The 25,465-nt window shown below is 43.3% G+C and overlaps 4 protein-coding genes across 6 annotated transcripts; 2 read left to right on the top strand and 2 right to left on the bottom strand.

Moving 5' to 3' along the window:
- Positions 1 to 192: 192 nt before the first annotated feature.
- tafazzin (tafazzin, phospholipid-lysophospholipid transacylase) lies at positions 193 to 5,210 on the top strand. 3 transcript variants are annotated; one of them, XM_086277480.1, is made up of 11 exons: positions 193 to 314; positions 1,459 to 1,607; positions 1,952 to 2,080; positions 2,155 to 2,200; positions 2,290 to 2,375; positions 2,823 to 2,903; positions 2,984 to 3,025; positions 3,109 to 3,171; positions 3,342 to 3,394; positions 3,478 to 3,555; positions 3,775 to 5,210. In XM_086277480.1, exons 2-11 carry the CDS (start codon positions 1,499 to 1,501, stop codon positions 3,874 to 3,876), a joined length of 789 nt encoding a protein of 262 aa, XP_086133606.1. In that variant the 5' UTR covers positions 193 to 314; positions 1,459 to 1,498; the 3' UTR covers positions 3,877 to 5,210. The 3 variants fall into 3 exon arrangements, with proteins under 3 accessions (XP_086133606.1, XP_086133608.1, XP_086133607.1); XM_086277482.1 differs by having other exon boundaries at positions 246 to 314; positions 1,481 to 1,607; XM_086277481.1 differs by having other exon boundaries at positions 273 to 324.
- A 515-nt stretch (positions 5,211 to 5,725) lies between these two features.
- Positions 5,726 to 11,813, top strand: atp6ap1a (ATPase H+ transporting accessory protein 1a). The gene is made up of 11 exons (XM_086277773.1): positions 5,726 to 5,890; positions 6,559 to 6,685; positions 7,023 to 7,097; positions 7,187 to 7,380; positions 7,800 to 7,840; positions 7,973 to 8,058; positions 8,151 to 8,300; positions 8,660 to 8,817; positions 8,998 to 9,048; positions 9,297 to 9,534; positions 10,310 to 11,813. The coding sequence occupies exons 1-11, from the start codon at positions 5,763 to 5,765 to the stop codon at positions 10,517 to 10,519; spliced, it is 1,458 nt and encodes a 485-aa protein (XP_086133899.1). The 5' UTR covers positions 5,726 to 5,762; the 3' UTR covers positions 10,520 to 11,813.
- Positions 11,814 to 12,304: 491 nt separating this feature from the next.
- On the bottom strand, positions 12,305 to 16,581 carry LOC147305481 (L-rhamnose-binding lectin CSL3-like). Its single transcript, XM_086277777.1, has 12 exons — positions 16,348 to 16,581; positions 15,784 to 15,816; positions 14,922 to 15,023; positions 14,648 to 14,741; positions 14,472 to 14,575; positions 14,356 to 14,400; positions 14,132 to 14,264; positions 13,792 to 13,895; positions 13,592 to 13,636; positions 13,365 to 13,497; positions 13,172 to 13,275; positions 12,305 to 12,687 (listed from the first exon to the last, which is right to left on the bottom strand). The coding sequence occupies exons 1-12, from the start codon at positions 16,376 to 16,378 to the stop codon at positions 12,662 to 12,664; spliced, it is 954 nt and encodes a 317-aa protein (XP_086133903.1). The 5' UTR covers positions 16,379 to 16,581; the 3' UTR covers positions 12,305 to 12,661.
- Positions 16,582 to 18,704: 2,123 nt separating this feature from the next.
- LOC147305480 (galactose-specific lectin nattectin-like) lies at positions 18,705 to 25,205 on the bottom strand. The gene is made up of 11 exons (XM_086277785.1): positions 24,958 to 25,205; positions 24,101 to 24,162; positions 23,605 to 23,637; positions 22,344 to 22,445; positions 21,898 to 21,991; positions 21,639 to 21,733; positions 21,499 to 21,543; positions 19,784 to 19,869; positions 19,525 to 19,659; positions 19,126 to 19,234; positions 18,705 to 18,953 (listed from the first exon to the last, which is right to left on the bottom strand). The coding sequence occupies exons 2-11, from the start codon at positions 24,132 to 24,134 to the stop codon at positions 18,886 to 18,888; spliced, it is 801 nt and encodes a 266-aa protein (XP_086133911.1). The 5' UTR covers positions 24,135 to 24,162; positions 24,958 to 25,205; the 3' UTR covers positions 18,705 to 18,885.
- Positions 25,206 to 25,465: the final 260 nt, after the last annotated feature.

The following is a 25,465-nucleotide window of genomic DNA, read 5'->3' as shown; positions in this document are numbered from 1 at the left end:
TCCGATTAAAGAAAAAAACCGTCACCTTTGGCCTACTTCCCAGACTCCGTTACCCATAAAACCTCGTTTCTCATTGCTGAAGAGGTTGATGGACTACATTAAACCCGTTTAAAGGAAATAACAGCGTCTTGAAGTCGTCTTATTTTATGAAGCGTTAACGTGTTTGAAAGAAACATAAATATAAATTGCGCGCATCTGTAATAAACAGGGAAAACGTAAAGTTTAACCGAAAACTACATTACCCATAGTTCAGCGCGTGATAACAGCTTCCGGGGTTGGTGACCATCAGCCTGTTAGCAGGAGACAGGAGAAAGGTGAGGAAATGTAAGATGTGGTGATGTTTGCAGCTGTCGGAGTTTTCATGTCTTTAAATGTTTTTATGCAGTTTTAGAAAAATTAACGACGAAATTTTTTTCTGCATTTCTGAGGAAATAAAACCCGTTTTTAGCTAATCTGACATAATGTGAGTGCAGCTGCCGAGCACCGTTAGCTGAGACAACACTCCTTTAACATTTAACTCGGATGAGTTAAATTTTGAACTATGAACTTTTTCGTTGTTTTCTTTCATTATCACGTCTCTCAGAAGTCAGTGTGCCGTAAACTTTGGCTAGGAGCTAACAGGCTAACGTTAGCCGGCTGCTCTTCCTGCTCACTTCATCCTAAAGCTGCGTGAGCTAATGAGACAGCTGTGAGACATAAATATAACCACGTGGAATTTATTCAAACTTAGTTTGGTCTCTTATAGACAATACAAAGACTCCAAAGACACAACTTTATAAATTTGGTTCGTTTTAAGTTTCTTTTGATTTTTTTGTTTGTTCTTTACTTACTTTACTGTTTCGCGTGGCTACGGTGTCCTAAAGGTCCAAAACATCATTTCAACAGGTTTTTGTTTTATTTTTGCATAGAATAAAACTCTAAGATGTACTCGAGGACACACGTTGTTCGGATAAACTGTAGTTGGCAGTGGCTGAGATACAAAAACGACAGTTTTCAGATAACTTTCCTGTTTCGTAGTTGGGTTTAAACCTCAGAGGTCTGAGTCACCATGCAGGATTTGACCGTATCAAAGTAAGTTCAGGGTTAACCCTGAGGTGTGCAGACAGGAGCATGTTGAGTCCTCTTTGAACATTTTCAGTGCAAATAAAAATCCTTACAGAAACTATACAGGGACTCACATGGAGTTATTATTATTATTATTATTATTATTATTATTATTATCGTTACATACGGTTATATGTGGGAAGCTGTTTTTCTTTTTAATCATATAACACATGGAGGAGTTTGCTTTTCAAACGCAGCAGACAAAATGTTTTGTTGACAGGAAACAAAAACCAAACAAATAAAGTTGTTGCTTTTAATGAAGATTAGCTCTTACAGTATGACAGCAGGAGTTTGGTTTGAGCGCCACCTGCTGTCTCTGTCATTCAGCCTCCCCCTGCGTGGCTTTGTGTTCAGGTGAGTGTGTGTGTGGATGTAGTGTCAGCAGAGCGCCGTGATGCCCCTGGAGGTGAGATGGCCATTCCCTCAATGCCCCGCTCTGCCGTGGAGGGTCTCCAGCTCACTGATCATGGGCATGGTGGGCTCCTACTCCTACTTCTGGACCAGTAAGTTATAAGCTGAATGATAACTTGTACACTCTCGCTTATTAGCAGCAAACTGCACTTCTTTAAAAAGAAAATCAAGTCCCTTGGTTGCCTCCAACGGTCTCTGGGTGTTTATGCTCAGTGAGAGCATGAGTGACTGAACTGTACTGTTAAATAAAATACACAGTACAGCACAGAGTCCACACGAGGACGAAGATAACAGTGATGTGGCTTCACAGAGGAGTTAGAGGGAAAGCGAGCTGCTGATATCAACGAGAAGAAAGCAAATTTTACGTTCATCTTAATTTTCTGGATGTCACTCAGAGAACCTTCGACTGATCCTGCCTCCTGCTCTTCTTCCTAAGAGTACATGAACTGTCTGACGGTCCACAACCACGAGGTTCTGTTGAACCTGGTTGACCAGAGGCCTTCGGACACGCCCCTCATCACTCTATCCAACCACCAGTCCTGTATGGATGATCCGCACATCTGGGGTAAGAGCAGACACTCGATCTGAAATCTCACTGCTGGTTAACACTTGGATGGTAACGGCGTGTGTTTGCGGCAGGCGTCCTGAGGCTCAGGCAGCTGTGGAACTTCAAAAAGATGCGATGGTGAGCTTCATCTCGTTTCTTCTGAGCTTCAGCCTGTTAATGTTTTAGAAGCAGGGACGTGTAATTTTCACTTACCTGTGATTGGACAGGACACCTACAGCATCTGACATCTGCTTCACTAAAGAGCTGCACTCCAGGTTCTTCAGCCGAGGGAAGTGTGTTCCCGTCTGCAGAGGTAAGCCCATCTGAGCGCATCACACCACATGAGCCAAGTATCCGAGCAGAAGTCTGAACGTCGGGCTTTTACTGTTTCAGTTTGTTGTCCTGTGAATGACAGAAAACCTTCAGCAGACGTTTTCTTTTTCTTTCTTTCCATTATTTAACAAGGACAAGACACGAACACAAGTATATCAAACATACTGTAAACCTGGCTGATTATAGCAAAACTGCAAATTTCCACAGTCATGCAGCCAGTCGCATTAAACTTACTAATAAACGAATAACATAAATATAAGAGAAAACAAAAAGCCTTGACATAATAGACAGAAATGAGTGAGGAATGCTCACAGACCTTAATGGGACAAGTCCATGTAGACTCTTACATGCAAACAGGCACACTGACATTGTTACACGATATTATTTAAGTGATCAAAACGTGTGTAAAACCGTTTTGTGTCTGTAGGTGATGGCGTTTACCAGAAAGGAATGGACTTTATTCTGGAGAAGCTGAACAAAGGAGAGTGGGTGCACGTCTTTCCAGAAGGTCTGTGAACCTCCTCCTCACATGTCGTTATTTTTTTTCTTACTGTGAAAATGAACTCTTCTTCTCTGATTTTATTTCAGGCAAAATCAACATGACGGAGGAATTCATACGTTTAAAGTGGGGTGAGCGCAGTTTGTGTCTCTCTGTTGGAGCAGATGTCGTGCTGTGATCATCAGTGTGAACATTTGTGCTTCTGTGGTTTTAGGTGTTGGTCGGCTGATAGCGGAGTGCTCGCTTAATCCGATAATCCTGCCGCTCTGGCACGTGGGTGAGTGACGCTCCTGTTATGGCTTCAGAATATCTCAGACTACAGATTAAGATGTCACCACAAGACATTAGCAAGGTAGCAGCAGTCTGATGGCTTAAGGTCGGCGAACAGCGCCACGCAGTGATGCAGGTACAGAGGAAACGCATCACTTCTTCTCTGCTTCATGTCAGGTTTGAGCGACGTGCTGCCCAACGTGGAGCCCTACATTCCTCGCACGGGCAAGGTGAGACGCCTTCAGTCTGACTCCAGGATGTGTTCGGATCTTTGAGGGTTTTTTGTTTTTCAACATATTTCGTTGTCTTCCAGAGAATCACCGTCCTCGTGGGGAAACCGTTCAGTGTCAAAGATCTCGTTGAAACCCTCCGAGCTGAAAACAAGAGCCAGGTGAGCACGGCTTCATCTAAGGTGCTGTCATGAAGTTCGCTGACACCAGCAAGTAAAAAAACAACAAAAAACTTCTTCTGTCAGATAAAACAGGAGGTTTCAGGACGTCACCATGAACACCATGATTGAATCCTAACTAACTCTCACAGATTTCACTTTCTCAAATGTAGAAAGTAATTATAACAGATACTGAATGTACGTTTCAAATTTTCCCCTCAGTTGGAAATGAGGAAGACCCTGACGGATTTCGTCCAGGTGGAGTTTCGGAGCCTGAAAGCCCAGGCCGAGGCCCTGCACAAGCAGGTAGAGACCAGATCCTGAGTCCTAGCCGTCCTGCGTTTGCCTGCAGACACTGGTCCTTCACACATCAGCCCTGAGGATAACACCCCATGTACAGAGAAGCTCCCACACCTCCACACGGAGACATCACTGAGCCTCAGAGTGTTTCGCTGACAGTCGTAAACGAGCATTTCTGTAACTTTGGATGCAACAAACTCATTTTGTAATTCAGTTATTGCTTCAAAATCAGGTTGGTCCACTGCACACCTAAACAGGACGAGTAGCACTGCAGATGTATGAATGATTGATTACATATGAATACATGGTTTCTCTGGGACCCTTTAGAACCAGAAGCCCTCAGGAGAATTTCTTTTACCTCCTTGGTATCAGAAGGCATTTTGATTTTGATGATTCAGCTTTTCATGTCATCCAACTTTGAAGTCCAGAGCAGCAGCAGAAGCTGGTGTTGAGTCTGAGGAGGAGCGAGGAGGTCGGGTGATGGATGGGCGAGTGAACCTCATGACCTTTGTGTGTGTGTGTGTGTGTGTGTGTGGGGGGGGGAGGGTGCGGTGAACAATAGCCTTGAACTTTGTTTTTTTTCTTACTGGTGAAACACACAATAGATCTCAAAAAGAGCAGCAAACCAAGACTAGTTAACCAAGTCCCAGTTACTAAGGTGAGCACCTGGTGACTGCCTGGCAACCACCAGTCACTATGTATGAATAAGTATTTCTGCCAGGCTCTAAGTAACAAGGAGGTTTCACCTAGCAACAGACAGCAGCTGCTCACCGACGGGTCATGGAGTGCACGTTTTATCTGGTAACTTGTCAGTGTGGGAGAAATGATCCTGCTCTGATCGGGCTCTGCACCAGCTGAATGCTTTTCTCAGTTTTGCTGAATTGTTCAATTTTGATGATCTGTTTAATAACCAGTTCTTTTTTTCTTTAAGATGTAAAGCTGCTGTTGTTTAAACTACTAAATATTAGTACTCATCATGCTCCTCTGTGCATGAGGAAGTCAAAGTGCTGCATGCCAGATGTTTGCAGCTGTTATCAGAAAGATGCTCAGGCAGTAAATGATTGAGGTAATCGCACTGTTATGTTTGATCATTGGATTGCTCCTTGCTGTTTTTCAGTCATCTCTGAGTTGTGTTGATAATTTTCTTTTTCAATCAAAGTTTTCCTGTTAATCCTAAAACCCCTGAATGCTGCCCCATCACCGATGTACATAACTTATTTTATCACAGAGGACAAAAAGGATTTTATAAGGGACAAAATCTGTGCTAATTTTATAAGTGTATCGCCTTAATGTGATTGCCACTCTTTCCTATACTTGATGTGAAGTCCAATAAAGAATCTGACTTTTCTAAGTTTGAATTTGTTCCATTTGTGGTTCATCTTTAAACTCTGCACCAGTCTAACAGATCCACGAACAGTTTGGTGGCATAATGAGTGCTTAGCAAACCTTACACTGTAGACAAAGTGTACATTAAGCCACTAAAGATGACCAGTTTATGCTAAATCGTGAATGTTTCCATATTTTTGTAGAACTTCATTTTTAAGAAGATTAATATTCTCACTTTGGATGATTAATTGGACATGTCGAAGGGAATTGCGGTTTCCAATATATCTGTTACAGTAAATAATACTTGTATTTGTATTTAAAAAAGAAAACATTTAATAACATTAAATGACATTGAAATAATAGTATCACGTGAACAATAAATCATGGTTATTTGCCATTACTACATTGTGTCTAATATTAGCAAAATAAAACAACACTTACAAATAATAGAATATTAAAACATTGATACATTTGAAGTAAAAATAAAAATTCCTTTTTCACATCCGCCGTTGCGCCGTCTTGTCACGTGATCTGGTCAAGTGATCTCGTGAAACGTCACGAGCGTGCTGTCAGAGGCTGTAAAGATGGCGGCGGGGGCACTGCAGCGGCGGCGCATCACTGCGGCTGTGGCCGTTTTTCTCGCTTTATTGAACGTGTTGAAGCTGGCGAGCTGCGACGAGCAGGTGCCGCTCCTGCTGTGGACCAGCGGAAGGTGCGTAGCCGTGAAGTTTTACTGATTTTGGTCCCGTTTCCGCGGCTCCTTCTGCGACCTCAGCGGCTAACGGTTAGCCGTGAGACAAACAGCGGACAAAAACTATGTTCTCTGCTTCGTCACCACAGTACACGGCCCGGAAAACGTTTAATTTGAGCGGACTGGCTGAAACACGAGGTTAAGTCAGAGAACGTGACATGAGAATATCCTGCAGGCCCAATGAGTGACGGGTGCAGTCCACCTGACAGCTAGCAAACACTCCTGCATCTGTCTGTGCTGCCTGACACACAGAAGACAGAGCAGCATGTGTTATCAAAGGCTTTCATACTGTAAAAACGAATAAATTATGTATTTGACGGCCTTTGATGAGGGTCTTCGGATGTGAGAAGTTCACATTGTGAAGTGCTTGGGTTTTTCTCCTGTTTTAATAATATTCAATCATCTGTATCTGCAAGAAAATCAGGAATGTGCTGTTTGACGTGATGCAGGTTTATCTGCAGATAATTTGGTCCTCTCTCATTAAAGGCCGTATAGGTTCTTGCAGATGGTTGAAACGACAATAATAAAACCGCTTCACTGTGAATCCATCAAATTCTGTCTGGTAGAGGACTCTTCTTGTTATGTAGCAGCTTCATGACTCCTCCACCTGTGCTTGGTGTCTCCTGCAGCATCTCCCTGCCAGCTCAGGCTCCTCCAACAGCCGGGCACATCGTTGGGCAGCAGCAGCTGGCCTCCTACCTGGAGAAAGCTCTGGACGTCGGACCACATAACATAGTCCTCTTCCTTCAGGACAAGGTAAACCCTCACGCTGTTGTTGAGTGTCCTTGATTTTTTTTTTTTTAATTTCTTCTGAGGCACTAAAGCTAAACACAAGCACAAATGCTCCTCGTCTCGTTTGCTCTTATATGGCCCCGCCCCGTTCATGTGCATGATCATGTAGCCTTTTCACATTTATCAGAACTCTTCAAGTTTTGGTATTTCTTTATTTAATTTGGTCAAGACTTTTAAAACTAATGGCAGACGGCCTCACAGGTCAGCAGTGTTTGAAGGTTAAAACCGTCTCTCACAGTTTCTCTTTGCTCTCTGTGGTCTAAAACATTTATGACTCATTGTTTTTCCTCTCGGTCTTCAGATGAGCATCGAGGACTTCACCATGTATGGAGGAGCCTTTGGAAACAAGCAGGATAATGTGTTTCCAAACCTGGAGGTATTATCACGATGAAACAAACCAAACAGAACGTTTCCGGTTTACTCTCAGGTGTGTGTCGGTCACTCATGGTTTTTCTTCTGTCACAGGGAGCTCTGATGTCATCATCCTCCTCTCTGGTTTTACCTGCTGTTTCCTGGCCTGCATCCAATGCAGTGATTGGCCAGCTGCAGGACCAATTGGACACCTCCCCTCTGTACATGGACCCTGAGACGCTGAGCCAGCTGAGACTGAATGCCTCGTCGCCTGCTCTGCTCGTGTTCAGACTGCCCTACGGCATCGGGTCTGTTGACTGTTCAATAATTAACCGTTAATGGGATTTCCTGCTGTAAACATTTTATACTGCCAGTTACTTTGTGACAAATGATATGATCAGTCATCCTCTGTCTTGGACTGCAGCTGGTAGTTTTGCTCATTTTGAGCTCAGTGAACTGAGTTCACATAGAACAGCTGTGGTCATGTCCTCCACAGGCTTTGATCCTGTTATAATGGTTTCTAAACGGGCCTTGATGTCGCTGTTTGTACGTTTTCTAAAAATTGAAATTCAATTTCTCAAACGTCGCACGGTAAAGTTAAAGAGGTAATTTTCTAGAAGGGAAATAACCCACACACTTCATCTGGATGAGCTTTAAAAACACTGAAGCCTCTCCTCCAAAGACATTAAGACTCATCCATCCTTCCTGGCCTCGTTTGTCGTTTCAGAGCTGATCTCTTGTCAGCGAAAGAGATTCTCAGTGGAAACGGTGAGTCTGTTTAATCTGACCCAGTGACTGTGGAGCTCAGACTCTGAAGCATGCGATTCTCACAATCATCTGTGAGCTTTTTATTTGCCATCTTTTCCTGTGACTGTTTTCTCTGTGACGCGTGTTTTTCAGATGAAGTGATTGGTCAGGTGCTGAACATCATGAAGTCGCAGTCTGTTCCGTATACGGCTATCTACACCGCCCTGCGGCCCTCCAGGGTGAGTCCGAGTCTCATTCAGAAACATTTATACATGTTTGCAGCCATTTGTCATACCTGCCCCCCTCCCTCCATCTTTCTTTTTCTACACAGGAGGCAGCGTCTCTCTCTGTGGAGGCCGGTCTGGGTGGGGGGCGCTCGCTGCTGCAGGTCAGAGGGGGACACAAGGAGAGGGGTAGAGAACGGGAGAAGCAGCGGAGGACCCAGGAGAGGGCTGAAACGTACCCACCCGTCGAGTTCAAGGTGGAGTCACAGATACCTGAGCAGGACTTTGACTCTGCTTCCTTAAATCATTTCATATTTGTAATCGTGATTATTTATTCATTTGAACTCTTTTTCCTAAAGGCTGTTTTCTGTTTCACTGTAAATCCCACCAACAACAAACTGTTGCAGAGCAAAATCAGAACTTTCAAGTCATGAATGAAGTTAACGCGCTGACATTGACACGATGTTGGATTTGCAATAAAAATCCAGAATATTCTCAAACTAATTTGAAACTTGGGTCGGCAGCTCACAGGGTGGCGCTGACGTCAAAGATGTTGTGGCAGAAAATCCAGATGCCATTGTAAGGAGAACCTTTCTGTTCACTGGTTATTCTGCAGGAGGGGGAGAACAGCTGCATCCTGCTGTGGGCTAAAAGCCTGTCGGTGAGCATCCTGCGCAGCGGTCGCTGGGAGGAGCACGACCTCACCCCGTCCACCTTTGGAGAAGGCGTCACCCCCAACCTCGACGGCTCAAGCTGCGACAAAACCAAAGCCAGGTGCTTTTTACCTGTGACATAATACAATATGTAAAAACAATCATTCATGCTGTGATGTGAATATCACTTAGCTCTGACGCCGCTCAAACTGGAGTCTGAAATTCAAATGTTTTAAAATGTTTTGTTTTTCATGAAATGCTGCTGCGGGTGTAAATTTAACGTGAGTTTTTTTTCTTTCAGTTTGGTTCTGAATTATAAGAACGTGCTGAACCACCGCAGCTTCAAACTGATGTAAGTGACCAGGATTTTGGTCCCCAAAAGTGTAGTAAACTTCCTGTTTCTGGTCCCCATAAAGATATGAATACACGCACACGCACACACGCACGCACACACACACACACACACACACACACACACCCACCCATATGCATTAATATATTATATCTATACTTTTACATTTATCAGTCCTGCTGCACTCTTGAAAACTTCCTGTTTTGCTGTTAAAGATATTTGATGCTCTGCTCGTTGGTGTTTTTCAGCTTTGCTCTGAGTCAGCGGAATTACAAGGTGTCGGCACGGCGCTGGTTCACGCTGGACGCCGTGGAGCTGGAGTACGACGGTACCAAAGCCACGTTTAACGGCAGCAGGAACATTTACGCTCCCGCCGAGTACTCTTACCGCTGCGAGTCCGTCACCAACTTCCAGTGGCCGCTGCTCATGCCGCGCACATCCAAAGACCCAGCCAATCAGTGGAGGGTCTCCTTTGAAGACTTCCAGGTAAGATTGTTTGGTCTTTGGTGATATAATAAAAATCCAACATAAGATGTCAGGTGTAAAATGGTTCCTCTGTTGGATGTCTGCATGTGCTGACAGCAATGAGCAGAGCGACTTTCAGACCATATTAATTATAATTGCAGAAGAATACTGGTTTGAACTGGATTATACTGGTTTTATAACAGCTGGAAGCTAAAATTACAAATGAAATAAAAATATTAGCACACACTTTATTTGTAATGGTGGCCGGCCTTCCTGCCGTCTGATGATGATGATAATAATAATAATAATAATACATTTTATTAATGAGCGCCTTTCAAGTCACCCAAGGACACTTTACAATAGGATAAAACACATAATACACACTCTGAGCTACAGAGGCTAATTTTTCACATCCCCGCTCGTCTTCATTGGTCCAAAGGCCGTAAAGCATGGCTCAGCCCCCCTCAGCTCATCAGTTGGGCTGAATTAGTGAAATGGATTCATTTTTGTAGGTGAAACTTCTCCCCGTGTTTCAGTTTATTCTGGACACGTGTCCTAGTATACTAGGATTCCTGTCTACGTCACGGCCCGGCTAAACCCGGCCCCTTGTAAATATTTATGATGCTTCCTCACACAACCCCAAAGAAGCGCATCTATTCATTCAATAAATAAATAGATTTAAAAAAAATATTTACTTATAAACATATGAGTATGTCAGTGAGATTTCTGGCCTGTTATGTGAGTCTGAAATGAAGCAAACGCCACATTTTGAACCCCTTCTCCTTCTCGCCGTCAGATTCAGGGCTTTAATGTGAGCGGTGGTGAATTCTCGTACGCCAGCGACTGCGCCGGCTTCTTCTCCCCAGGGATCTGGATGGGTCTGATCACCAGTCTGCTCATGGTCCTGGTGCTCACCTACGGCCTGCACATGATCATGCAGCTGCGCACGATGGACCGCTTTGATGATCCCAAAGGCCCGGCCATCTCTGTGCCACAGACAGAGTAACACACCTGCACCACACCTGTCCACCCTCCACTCTGTCCTCTCACTGCAATGCTTCCACTCCTCCCCCCTTCCATCTGTGTTTGGGCATTATTCAGTGCGATCATAATAAGGTTTTATTCACTGGTACATAAATGTGTCCGTTTATATTTGAAATATGGGCTGAAGCTGGCCTCAGTTTGTCCTCATGTGTCAGCCTCTGTAGGCTGGATGCTTTTCCAGAGTCCTGCCTCCAAATTAACTCCTTAATGATCTTTGAGAAACACATACGGACTCATGTAGAACATGAACAAATCTTTGGGTGATCCTCCAAACTTTATCCTGGACTGTGTTCACTGTAAATCAGCTACAGTCTGTAATATGAAGGGATGATGTGACAGCAGGGTCTCAAACCTGAGACCTTCCATGACAGTGTGACCGTGACCTCAGCTAACATCAGCAGGAACTTCTCAGCCACACGTCTGTTTGGTGATGATCACAGGGCTGTACACTGGCTGTACTGCTCGAGGGTCCAAAGTTGTGTTGAGAATTATTTACATTTATTTATTTACTTACTTATTGAGCATTAATATGATCCTAAAATGGAAAACCTAAACCTTCCTGTACTTCATGTAATATGAGCTCGTATAATTGTTTTTTATTGTTTGCTGTTTCTCAGCTGAGTCTGAGGCTGCAGGGATAAAAACCTGCTAACGTCTGCATACATCAGCAGCACAGCTCTCACTCTCTGTGCTCCCTCTGATGCACTCGTGGTCCTGTGCATGTAGTCTCGGCCCGGACTGAAACTGTTTAATTTCAACAGTTTGTGCAGCTTTTGTTCTGTGAGGACTCTGGAAAAATCCTTCAAAAACACCTGAGGCGTAAACTGAGCCCAGTCCTCAGGCTGGATTCATTTAACACAGGAAAGGGATGACTGTACATACAGGAACAAATGTACGTTATAGAAAAAGTTATTTGTTGGTGAAACTGATGTAATTAGTGTGTTTGTGTTTACATTATTTGACCAGTGAGGTGTAGATGTTGAATGAAGGGAGCCCGCTCTGTTTATGGATGCTAAAGGAATCATTTCCACTCTATTTATTAACTCCAACATTCTCCATCAATTTGAGGAAAAAGCTGATAATGAAGCATTAAAGTTTCCAGTCCGAGTAGTTTTACTTGATTTTTGTGTTTATTACTGAAGTGCACTGAAACCTGTTCAATGTGGAATTCTGTCTGTTTTTTCCATGATGAGCATCGTCTATGTTTGGTCCTGTGCTGCTGTGACCTCCAATAAAACATCAGTGAAGATGGCGAAGCTCGAGTGTTTAATTTCAGTCTGTCTCAGAAGCGCTCGCAGGCCGTCTGAAGAGAACAGGGCTCACAGTTTAAAGACGCCTGTGCTGAGATGAGGGAGCATTAGTGCAGATCAGAAGAAGACTGCAAAACACAAATAGTTACGCTGAGCAAAGAAAGTCTTACTTTGCGAGTTCCCTTCACACAACTAAATAAACAGCTAAGCGTATAAAACAAAGTGAACGTTCACAAGGCTACGGCGTAATCTAAATTCAAAGTGTAGTTATGCTGTCACCGTGTTTAGATATTCAGAATGTGCACATGTTACAGTGGTTTTGTATGGAGTTGTTTGATTTTGTGTATAAATGTTCAGAGTGGCACGTTTACAGGTCACGTTATTGAGGACCTCAGTAAGGCCACACACCATGCAGTGACTGACATTAAGGACTTTACTCAGTATGTTGAGCTTAAAGTTTTGTTTTTTCCTAACCAGATCACCATGGTAACACGTTAACTTTGGGGCGGGGTCTTTATTAGTTTGGGCTGAAATCATCTGCCGGAGTCGTGTTTGTCTGACTGCCTTCTGCAGTGACACTAACACATTCACATGTTCAGCACACAGCATCCTGTCCATGAATTATGGGATGGACACCTATAATGTTAAACACAACGCTGAGGCAGGGCTGGTCGATTAATTTTATTTTGTAATAAGAAGGAAAAATTATGAGACGTTTAATCAGTTTGACGTTCAATCATCTGTCGACAGCCTGACTGTCCTGCAGGCCACGTGTTGCATTGGATTTATCTACCTAATGACTACTGATTGGATAATCGTTCCATTTGAAGCACAAACATGGTGTTTTATTGATTTCATGGATTTTCTTCTTCAACCACATCTGCAAAGAAAACAAATTATTTTCACAAAGAGTTTCATATCAAGTCCTATGGGCTCAAATTGTCCTCATAAATATTTTGTACTTGTAAATCAGTTTTGTATGTGCGTTTAAAAAAAAAATAAAAAATAAAATAAATAAATAAATATATATATTATTTATTTATTTATTTGCGTGTGGACTTAGCCAAAAAAATATGTGTGAAACTCTTGACCCTATTTTTCTTCCTTCATCTGATTGGCCAATGTCATGTCAATCACAAATTTAACAATCCAATCAGAGGTTCTCTGATTGGACCTAAAACCTGATTTGCAAGTACAAAATATTTATGTCCACAATTTGAGCGCATAAAGTCCCATCTACTGAAAAATAGGCGAGCTTTGATGCGTAGCTTTGTAAGCGTGAGTACACATGATTTTAGGTTTTCTGGTGTCTGCAGAGATTTGAGCTGTTCAGGAGTCGTTCAAAGGGTCTTTGAGGCACTTACTCTCGCAGGTGTAGACCACCTCCAGGTACTTGTAGGTGCCTGGACACGGGTCTCCAAACACTGAGTTGCTCGCTTCGATAATGCAGCTCCTTTTCCCGTTACAGCTGTGAAAGCAGACGATGAGTGAGTCGGCCGAGGCTGGAAATACATCTGAGTGAAGATGTAAGGCTGAGCAAAGATCGAGCCTCTGTACCTGTCAGCTACTTTAGACGTGGGATTGATGCATCGGGCATTCTGGATCTCACATTCTGGACGCTGGTAAGAGCACGTGGTCGTATCGCGGCGTCCGTAATTAGCCCAGTGGACGGCGATAATGTGTCCGTCATCTGAGGAAGTGTTCATGGAGTTAAACTATAACTGTGTTTGGGTTTCTATTGAACCAATCCACCAACGATACAAAAGTATGACATGTGTTCTCACCACAATGAAGGTTTGCCTGAGACCCTTCACATGCTACGGTGTGCACTGATGAGGAAGCAAATTAGAAACTAAAAATTAATCTACAGATTTCATCACTGTGATTCAAAAATCCACTCAAAACATGTTCGTAGGGACCAAAGCTCTGCAGCAAAGTGTCCCGAGGGCATGTTGGAGCTCTGTTACGACTCTGAGGTACTTACGCTCACAGTCGTAGGCCACCTCCAGGTACTTGTAGGTGCCTGGACACGGGTCTCCAAAAACTGAGTTGCTCGCTTCAATAATGCAGCTGCTTTTCCCGTTACAGCTGTGAAAGCAGGTGAGTGAGTCAACAGAGGCTTTACATACTTTGTCAGGAAACATCTAAACCAGTGTGCACAGTTTGGGAAACCAGGGTTAACCTGTAACCTGGGAAGAGAAACATTTAGCACATCATCTGTGTGGTGCAGTGGGACGAGGTGACTGCTGATAGAAGCAGCAGGATGAACTGTGAAGTGTTCAGTCACATCTGCGTCGGGCTGAGGGAAGAACGAGCCTCGGTACCTGTCAGCGACTTTAGTGGTGGGATTGGGGCAATGGGCGTTTTGGATCTCGTGGGTTGGACGATGCTGAGAGCATGTGGTCGTATCGCGGCGCCCGTAGTCAGCCCAGTAGACGACTATAGCCTCTCCTTCATCTGAGGAAGAGTTCACCGTGTTAAATCAGCACCATGTTTGTACATCAATGAAACAAATCCACCTGAATCGCAGAGGAACTGCCCCACTCACCACACCGAAGGTTTGCGTTGGATCCTTCACACGCTGTGCTGTGGACTGAAAGAGAAACACCGCGTCACAAACTGTAACAACTCACGGGCAGAGTTTGGAAGTATCCAGATACAGACCTGCTGGGAAGCAGGCGAAGGTGGTGTCCAGGTATTTGCAGGCGCCGGGAACAGGAGTACCAAAGATCTGGATGTCTATGTCACACGTTTTCTTTCCGTCACAGCTGTGGGGAGAGATGGAGCTCACTGACGTGATCGTGTTATTGTTGCAAATGTTTGTTACCGACAGTGGTCACCTCTTCTTGATGGCCTTCAGTTTGTGGTGCTGAGAGCAGTGTTCTTCATCTCCACATGTGTGCTCGACTGACTCCACAACGATCACGCCGCTCTCTGTTTCACGCAGTATGACACAAAAGCAGAGATTAGAGAGGTTCAGAGCAGAGATGGATGGATTTTACAATCGCAGGTGTCGCCCCCAGCTGGACATGAAAAGAATTTAGTCTTAGGGTTCTTTAGTGTTGGCTTTTAAATCTATAGCCATCCTTTACATACAGTCTGTGTCTGCCTTACCACAGCACAGGTGCTGGACCAGGTGGCCGTCGCAGGTGATCACTCTGGTGCTGGATATGGCAGTCGCAGTGGACGGGACAAAACGTTTGGCTCGGGTTACACCTGGAGGGAAAAATAAAGAGTTAAAAAAGCAGAGTGGGTATGAGCTCACAGCTGATGGTGTGTGTGTGGGGGGTCAGCCGACGGCTTCTGTCTGCTGTTTTGACTCTACGATGAGACTCAAGGACAGCCTGGCTGTTTGCTGGGAGCAGAGACTAAACGTCTGACCTTATCTGAGGCTCTCTCTCCTTCACTGATTCATTTATCTTTATTTTGTGCTCTTCGTCTCCTCCTGCTGAACAGTTAGCGCCGCCATGGAGTCAGCTGACTGACGCAGAGTCACAGCACAAACCGACGGTCTGACGGCTTTTCTGTCTCTGAAAGCTGCAACAGTCACGTGACGAGGTGAGAGTGACGGCGTTGAATCGAGGCAGACACGAGTGTGATTTAGAGTGGGGGGTAGTGGGCAGGTGTTCCCGCCGTGTTTGTGGTAAATGAAACTTTTCCACAGATAATTTAATGTTGATTGGATCTGTGTTAAAATTCAAATAGGAGCTTAAATCTTCTAAGAGTTTCTGTAAGTGTCTGACCTTTGACCTTTGATGCTGTCTAAGAGCGTGCACCTGCTCATGTGGACTGAAAAACACATTAATCTCACAGTTTATTCAAATCTGCCAGATTTATATCCCCACTACTTTCCAAATCCCACGATGAGCCAGGCCTGCAGCTCAGGGGTAGAGAAGTAAAGGTGAGGATCATTTTTAAAAATGTCCATTAATGAGAATAAACCAGGTAACAGAGAAGCACAAAAACAGACTTTTACCTGAACTCGCGAGTAAACATGTTGCTGCCAGCACTGAAAAACAAGAAGGAAACCTGAGTGTTAGACTGAGTTTGGTTCGTCTCCAAACTCACACATGAAATGATATCGAATGAAAAAAGGAGAAAACTGCAGTAAAAGGTCAGCGACCCCGATCATATTTCTATTCGCTGTCAGTGCAGCTCAGCATCTGCATACAAATGATTTTATCAACAACATGAGATGATGTCAGAGCTCCTTCCAATAAACATTTAGATTAAAGATGTTTGTCTCTTGTAAGAATGTTGGAAACATTTGAAGCTTTTTAATAAAGTTATTTCTATTCAATGACTTTGAATTATTTAACAGCAGAATTGTATTTCCATCCTGTCAGCTTAAAAGCCATCCTGCATAAACCATTTCTTACCCTTTGATTATTTTCAGGCAGCACATGAACCCTGATCGTCTGATCAATAAACACGTGTATCTACAGAGCTGTTTGATTATTTGCTCTATGAAAGTAGAATCTGCAGCAAAGCGAGCACACGTGCATTTCTGCATGAAGGATTATCAGTGTGTGCTACTCACACAGCGTGTTGCTGAGTCCGGAGCAGAGCATCGTGTTCGGAGGTCTGGTTGTCGGTGGCGAGCTGAGCCGATGGCGGGTCGGACGGAGACCTTGGTGTATTTACGCCGTTTAGCTGAGAACTTTTACCGACGTGCAAAACAAGCAGCCAATGGAAAAATGAGAATCCGATGCTTATCAGGTGCAGCAGAGCCAAGGAGAAAACTAAACTGCTATCAATAAGAAACGATTATAGAAGCCAATCGCAGCTCGCCCAGTGTCAGCCAGGATTGGCTCAAGGCCCCCCCACGACCCTGAACTGGATCGTGGCTCGAGAAGATGGAGCCACAACACAAAACAGCCTTTTCTTTCTCAGACTGAGATGTTGAATCGGTTAAAGAAGGAAATCCTTTTAAAAGCTGCATAAATGCACCTCGGACTGTGGGACACCCCCCAGCATTCAGATCATCACAGGTGGTTAAAAGGCCTTCGGTCAACAAGCTGTGATCATCACTTTAACCATGACTGTTGTACAGTTTCATTAACCATCAGCGTTTATTCAGAATTATCACGATGTGACAGAAAAGAGACGTCGTGACCGCTGGCAGCTCGTCCTTCACGCGGAGCTTTGGTCATCGTCTCTGAAACACTCGGTTCAGCCGCAGTGTTTCACAGTCTTAACATACTGACACAAACACGAGCGCACGTTCACACGTTCACGTGCAGAAGTGAAGGACACGATAATCAAGCATAAACTAAAACAAGGTGGTTTTCACAGAATCACCCCGACGGGCCGAGTGAGGCCGTTCCACAGTCCAGGAGCTAAAAGTCCAACCGTGGTCGCCTCTGGATTTAAAATAAGAGTGTGGAGCAGGTGAAAGGCCCACGTCCAATCAGCAACAAGCGCTTAAATAAAGGCTCCGGCAGCGTTTGGATGGAGAACAGCAGCTGAGGTTATCTGTGAAACAGCTGCATGAACACTGTGACAGACGGATATCACATCCTGCTGTGAAAACACGTATCTGTGTGTTTGTGTGAAAGCTAGCAGCAAACCTCTGAATCATCATCAGGCTCCTCGGCTCTCTGCAGAGACAAGGAGCCGGAAACAGTGTTACAGAGTGACACGTTTGCAATTTCATTACATAAAAACAAAATGAATTCATCAGACAGCTGGAATAATGTGTCAGCAGCTCTGTTAAAAAGCGCAGAACTGAAAGAGATTCATAAGTTTCTCAAAGGAAGTCAATAAAACGAGGAAAGAGCCGAGCTGCTGTGTAACGGTGGAAGAAGTGCTGAGGAGGACGATCTACATCAGGGGCGTCAAACATAAGGTCTCGGGGCCAAAATTAGACGGGCGACTACTCCACCCACTGGATGGCTTTGGGAAATGTGATGGATGGGATACATTTTGCACTTTTGTGTTTCCATAAGTTTATAAGTTTCCCCCGCAGCCCTTCATGCTGCACCAGAGTAATAAAATCACAATTACTGAGAGTTTTTCCTCTGTAAACTATAGAAATGTCTGTTTCTTACAGCGGCTCAAACAACATTTTCTGTGAACAGAAACTTTGTTTAATAATTACAGGACAGTCTGGACAGACAGCTCCCAGAACTTCCTCTGTAATCACACATTTATTTCTTACAGTCGTGCTGACAGACGTCTTTACTGCAGCAGCATTTCTTCATCATGTAGAAAAACTGAGACGCTGCTGAAACGTCTTTTTCTTATGTTAAGATATCTCAGGATTAAATGTAGAGTTAAACTTGTTTAACTGACACAAAGACGACTTTCACTGGTCGATCAAAGCTGTATGTGGCCCACCATGTAAGATGACTTTGACATCTCTGATCCAGAAGGAAGTAATGAAATACAAATACTTTGTCAGTGTACTTTTACTCCCCACATTTGTACACACATTTCTGCACTTTCTACTGCTTACATGTTCAAAACAGACTCGTTACTTTTGCTTTGACACGTCTGAGGGGAGTTATGTTCTCACAGTTCCCACAAGTGCAAACAGCAGTTAAAGTGCTGAAGTGGAACCTGCTGCGCTTTTTGAACTGGGGACGAACAGACACGAGAACATAGCATGACACAGCACAGAGGAGGCACAGAGACAGGAACTATGAATAACAATGATATCAAAGGCTATTAATAATTCAGACACACAAAAAACTGGCTCACTGCAAACGTTGCATCAATTCACTGCGATATTTGCTTTTCTTTAGATTTAAAGTTAAGTTGTCAGCATCAGAAGTACTGATGGTGTATTTATGTCACACAGGTTTTTCCATCACAGCTGCAGGGAGACAGAAAGCATTTTGAGGTTTATTAAAATGATCAGATGATGATTTGAAGCATGAATGACTCACTTTCAGGTCAACATTTCAGTTCCTTTAAATTTTATTGAATTTATTTTCCTGTTTATTGTGATATGAAATCATATTTATCAACAGAATCCAGCAGTGATGTCATCGAGGCTTGACATCCTGCTGGAAGTGACATCAGCAGTGAGGCTGTGACATCATCATGTCAGACGTGTCAGGACACGAAGGAGCAGTTATGGACCTCTGACACAAACAAACCCTCTCTGTGTGTTACATCCTTTGTCGTTGACATAATCTCCTCCTGTAAAGAATCAAAACAAAGAAATAAAATCAGAGGTCTGTGCTGTAAATGTTTTCTTCTTCTCTAATGTAAAAAGAACAAACACAGTTCTTATAAAGACCTAAGATCACATGACTTCAGTCAATATAAAAACCAAACACATTTCATCAACAGGCCCACTTTCAGTTTGTACCTCCATTGTTTATCTCCATACAATCTTGATCTCCAGAGTTGTCAGGTTGTCCATTACCCCAGTTTTTGAAGTCAAACTGGGAACCATCACTCCACTTCCACACAGTTTCCTGGAAGAATAAAGTTCAGTTTGTTCTGATGTACTTTGATGCATCTATGCTGAGAGTGCAGACATGAGACCTCTTACACCACTCGAACACAACGAAGGTTCATTTTGTTTGTGCAGGTAAAAAATGAAAAGAAAAGTCAAGTCAACAGCAACATCTGTCTCCAGGAACAAAGTCCTGATTAATCAGTCTGTCACATGTTGACCTTTGAATCAAACTGATGAATATGAAGAGAAACATATGAAATATCAGAAACAGCTGCAGCTCATCCTCTTTATCTGTGAAACACTTACAGTCTCTCTGTCGTTGCCTCCAACCCAAGCTGTCGGATACAACCCTGCTGCTGTGCGAGTGAGCTCTCTGATGAAGGTGTACTCAGCTGTGCTGTGGTATGAGGCCAGATTTCCACCGAGTGTCTGACAGGAACACTGAGGAGGAAGATGAGGTGCACAGAAGATGAAAAGTGTGAGAATGCATTTAAAATCAGTCAAAGACAGAAAGTCTTTATGTCATCAGTGATGCAGCGACAGCTGCTGTTATTTCCTGATGTACCTCAGCATCAGTCCAGGTCTTCATGCTGCTGTTAAAGATGAAACAGCGACCTCCAAACCGAGTCCAATCAGCAGGGCAGGAAGGAGCTGCAGCATGAACGCAAAGTTAAAAGGTCAATAATCAAATTAAAAATTCCTCAAAAGAAAAAATAACTTCTGAAACTTCACCATGAACTTCAGCTTAGAAAAGATTTAATAAGAAACACACATTTATTTATGTGTTAATTTTGTAACTGACTCACTGCAGCAGTGAATCTTTAGTGTGACACTGAGTGTAATTAATGTTTAATAATAATTTACTTTAGTTAATGTTCTAATTTTACAGCAGATGCCTCCACAGCGGGACAGAGAGATTCACATGTTTGTGTGATTTTGCATGTTTCACTTTTAACTTCTACTGATCACATCTGGGTCTTTAAAGCTGCAGAGCGTGAATGTTGACCCCCCATGATCCTCCGGTGGGTCCTGTTTAAGGTCGAGGTTTAAGTCTAACAGTGAGTGTGCTTTTACCATCAGGGCCTTTGACTGTGGAATGACCTGCCTGAGGAGAACAGGCTCCAACAATCACAAACCTCCTTTAAATTACTTAAAGCACATTTTAGAGAAAACAGGCTCCTAGCACAACCTGGGTCTCGAATGAAGTCGAGAGGAGACCGGGCACTTGCAACCGTGGCACCCAGACTCTGGAATAACCTCCCTGTTCATGTTCGTACTGCCGAGTCTATCACGTCTTAAAACTTATCTTTTTACATTGGCTTTTGGTTCTAACCAGTTGGCTGTTCTAGCTTGTTGTGTTGTTACCTATTGTTTGTTGTCCTGTTTTATTGTGTCTTTTAATTGTCTCCTGCTTTTACTGACTGTGAAACACTATTGTTGTTTGAATATGTGCTGTATAAATAAAATTTGATTTGATTTGAATAGTGCTTCAGCAACTACAGACACATTTAGAGATAAACAGTATCAGTGATGAATTCCAGTCTGGATTTAAACCGCGTCACAGCACCCAAACTGCCCTACTAGGAGTTTGCAACGACCTCCTTCTAATCGCTGACTCTGGGCGCTCTGCGGTCTTACTTCTATTAGATCTGACGTCACCTTTGACATGGTCGATCATGATATTCTTTTGGCAAGGTTAGAACATGTAGTTGGCCTTACAGGAAATGTTCTTTCATGGTTTAAATCATATCTTTCAGAGAAGTCCTTCTCTGTCACAGTGGGTAAACATTCCTCTTCTTCTGCCCCTGTTCGCTGTGGTGTGCCCCAGGGCTCGGTGCTGGGTCCTGTGTTGTTCTCTCTGTACATGCTGCCCCTGGGCTCCATTTTTGAAAAACATAATGTCTCTTTTCATTGCTGTGCTGATGATATTCAAATCTACCTCCACTTGACTGGGGATGTTTCATCTTCACTACATCCTCTGTGGGGATGTCAAAGACTGGTTACTATGTGACTCTCTTACCTTAAATGAAAAGAAGACGGAATTATTGTTTTTGATAGAAATATGCTTCTGGGACAACTGACTGGCACACTGGGGCCTGTTGCTAACCGCCTCACTGATGCTGTTAGGAATCTTGGAGTTTTCATGGATACTTCCTTCAAACTGGATCAACAGGTGTCCACTGTGTTAAAAAGTCGCTTCCATCAACTGCGCCAAATTTCTAAAGCTAAACATATTTTTACTGCAGGAAACGTACAAAGAAAGAGAAGCTGTGTTCTCACCACACTGAAGGTTTGCCTGAGATCCATGACATATTACACTTTGGCCTGAAACAGACACAGATCCCATAGAAACTGTAATCATTCATGTACAGATTGGGTTCATCAGTCATTTCTAATCACAGGTTTAACAGAGTCGTTACGTGGCAAGCAGTCGTAGGTGGTCTCCAGGTATTTGCAGACTCCAGGATCATAAGTAATGTTTGACTGTATGTCACACTCGGTTTTTCCATCACAGCTGCAGGGAGACAGAAACAGCTGGTTTTCAGCTCAAAGATATGAAACAAGTTACTTTCAGGTAATCATTTACTTCCTGTTAGTTTGAGTAAAGCTGTTCAACAGGTTTTAGTTTGTTTCTTCTTTTGAATCAAAGGCTCACTTCTACCATCCCACAGTGCTCACCTGTTCCTCACGTTGTTCAGAGCGTCACCGTGAGAGCAGATTACTTCACCTCCACATCTGTACTCAGCTGACCTCACAATGATCATTCCACCCACTGTTATACAGACACAGTATGAGAGAAAAGGAACAACTCAACACAACATGCAATAATCCAGGTTTCAGGCTTCAGTTTCAGACTCAGATGCTGCAGATCCATAAATAATGAGGATTGTACCTCTGTACACCACCACAGTGGATATTACATTAACTCTGATCAAGGAGGAAACTTTAAGTCAGTGTTTTTGTTTCTAATCTACATCAAATGTTTCTGAACTTTTATACACAGTCCAACATCCTCAGAGCTTTTTTAAAGAATAAATGCACTGTTGGTTTGTTGATCAGGAAAATACAATTTAAACTGAAAAGAAGCAGCTGTGTGAATTCTTGGACACTATTTTCCATCTTACCACAGCTCAGGCGATGAACACTGAGGCCGTTAGAGGTGACCACTCTCCCTGTGGATATGGGGGTCACAGGAGGAGGAACGGAAACTTGAGCTCTGATAAAGCCTGAAATAAAAAATAAATTGTACATTTCTGATAAATTAATGGGGAATGTGTTGATCATTTTCTTGCTGAAGGTGAAGCTACAGCTGGTCCCTCATCTTACTTTAGTTTTCCCTGATGGATGTGAAACACGGTTAGTGTCAGCGAAGCTTACAGTAACCTCTGTCTGCTGAAGCTGCTGGCTGATTTAGCTCCAGGGTGGACAACAAAGATCACAGTTTGTAAAGAGTGCAGAGACATAATATCTATCATGTTATTATCTATCTATATTCAACATTGCATCAATACATTTGTCAAAAAATGTCTCTCTGTGCAAAATGGGTTCAAAAACATAAACAGCTGTGGGATCCTGTTAGTCCGTGATTTGAACCGAGGGAACAAATCGTGGCAGGATCAGCCTGATGTTATTTGTATCCTGCTGTAACTTTACTGTATAAAGAGCAAACATCTCCAACATGTCAGGAGCAGTTAGTCATTACAACAAGTGTTTGAACTAAAGATCAAGAATGTGGGATCCTGTTTGTCTGTGATTTGAACAGCCCAGCGCTGCTCCCGACGCAGGGAAACCAGTTCTGCAGGGAGACCGACCTCAGCACCTGTGCAGGCGAAGCCAAAGGGCAGATTTGCTTCACCATATTTTCTCGTCTTTGGCTCAGAATGAAGTTGGTTTGGAAACATATTCAGCGACGCTTCATCTCCTGCTTTGCGTTTCTGTGGCCGCCCCGTGCTAGCAGTGTCCAAGCGTTTTGTATCCCCCCCCCCCCCCCCTTTTCATACCCCCCTGCAATGGCTCTGTGCCCCCCTAGGGGGCGGACCCCACACTTTGAGAAGGTCTGCTTTAAATCAAAATTGATTTAAAGGATTGCAATCCAAAGCCTCTATCCCTGATTTCCTCACATGTCAACAAGGAGCCCCACAACATCCAGAACCCCCCCCCCCACCCGCCCAGCAGCCACCAGACAGGTTTCATTTCATTTTCACTGGGAACAGAAATAAGATTTTAAAAAGGTGTGTGTGAAGGATAGAGTTTAGATTTTAGATCACACAAATACAATATTTAGTAGTTACAGACAGAAGAAGAAGAGGTGAGCTCTAATAATGAGAAAGTTCACAGAAAGGCTCTTTGTGACCAGAATATAAGAAGCAGTAAAACAGCATTTACCTGAAGTGATGAGTGAACAGGTTGCTGCCAGCACTGAAAGAGACAGAAAGAAAGCTCAGTGTCAGACTGTGTGTTTGATATCAAGTTGAATTCACCTCAAAACATGAAACAGAAATGAAAAGCAAACAGGAGAAAGCTGCTGCTTTCATTCACACCTGGATTCTTTGGAAACTCTTTCTAAACAGCAGATTTCAATGACACATTTATTCTCTTCATCTTTCCAACTTTTGTCAATAAACTTATTTGTGTTGACAGTTTGACTTCAACTCTTCAAAGTAAATGATCAGCCATGAATTGCTCTCAGGACTCTGTGAAGCCTAACTGTCCTGCTGAGGTGATGCAAACATGTATTTAGGATGTTAGATGAACTGATCCAATAAAGCAGAAAGAAAAGCATGTCACAGTACAGCACAGTGGAAAGCTAGAAAAGGATTAGACTGAACATGTGCAGCTGATTTCATGTATAAATAAAGGATGATCAGTGTGTTGTACTCACACAGTGTGCTGCTGAGTCCGGAGCAGAGCATCATGTTAGGAGATCTGGATTACAGTGAAGAGCTGATGGAGGATCAAACACAGAGCTGCTGGATTCACTCTGAATAAAACTTGTAATGTATATGCAAAGTGCAAAAAACCCAAAATGTGGATTATCTTCTATCTCAGATGTAAATGAATAAGGAAATAAAACTACTTTACATTAAAAGTTATGTAAGCCTGGATCAGCTGACCCAGTGACAGCTGGGAGAGGCTCACATCTCATATTTGTTGATTGGTTAAATCAGTTTAGCAACTGCTAAGAATTTTCTTTTTTCTTAAAACACGATACAAATTATTGCAACTTTTTTTGTAATGATTCAGATGTCGTGAAGAGCTGTTCCAAAGTTTAGGAGCTACAGTTTGAAAATGTGATCACGTCTGGATTTAAATGAAGAGCACAGAACAGTTCAAAGAGCCTGATCAGCTCAGAGAGAAAGTGACACTCCCCTGTTCATTAACAGCGTCCTAAAGAGGGAACAAAGAGGACGGAGACCAAGTGGACGACACAGACACACATGCAGCAACAGCTGTGGGTGTTCAACACACCAGTGTTTACAGTGGTTTAAATGGGGTGGCAGCAGGTGGATGTTTTAGCTGCTTGATGTTTGTAGTGATAAAACGATTATTAAAAAAGAAAAACAGGGTGCAGCATGAGTGCAGCAGGAACACATTTGTATAGAAAATTTTCACATTTGCATGGATTATCTCCGCACGTCTCTCTGGTCAAAGCACGCAAAGGAGAAAGATTTGAGAAAGTGGGTGAAAATGTGTTCTGAAGCCAGTTCACGAGGAAAACAGAGTTTCAAAAACACTCACAGTATTTAGACAGAAGTGTTACTTCAACTCTGACTGCGTGAAGAACTTTTCAGGTCCGGCTGTGCAGCAGGTAGAGTGAGGATCCAAATTACAGGGCGCAGATACAAAAGGATGAACTGAAAGAGGCAGCTTTATTGCTGTGGCAAAAACACTCAAAGACACAAAAACTCAGGAGAGAACTGGAGACTCAAAAATATGGAATACAGGGAAACACAGAGGCCAACAGAACAACAAGCAGAGGACGACAGAGGACTTAAATACACCTAGGCTAAGGCGAGGATGTGAAACAAGAGGGAACACAGCTGGGACTAATTGAGGCTAACGGGACGAGGGAAGCCAAACTGTGCACACTGACACAGGACAAGAGAGCGCCAAAACAAAATAGGAAAAATACTGAAAAACATAACATGTCACTGTACACAGCTACACCTTCATGCAAAAGGTTTCTGGAGTTTCCACTTTCATCCAAGAGGCGTCTTCTTTTTTAAAGCCTGTCCTGTCTGACAGC

The sequence above is a fragment of the Aulonocara sp. 'chitande type north' Nkhata Bay genome, linkage group LG20 (assembly GCF_057382095.1).
Source record: "Aulonocara sp. 'chitande type north' Nkhata Bay isolate Kocher_YH1m ecotype deep benthic linkage group LG20, A_spYH_male_GT1.1, whole genome shotgun sequence".
In the NCBI taxonomy this organism is placed as follows: Eukaryota; Metazoa; Chordata; class Actinopteri; order Cichliformes; family Cichlidae; genus Aulonocara; species Aulonocara sp. 'chitande type north' Nkhata Bay.
This window is presented reverse-complemented; position numbering and strand designations above follow the sequence as displayed.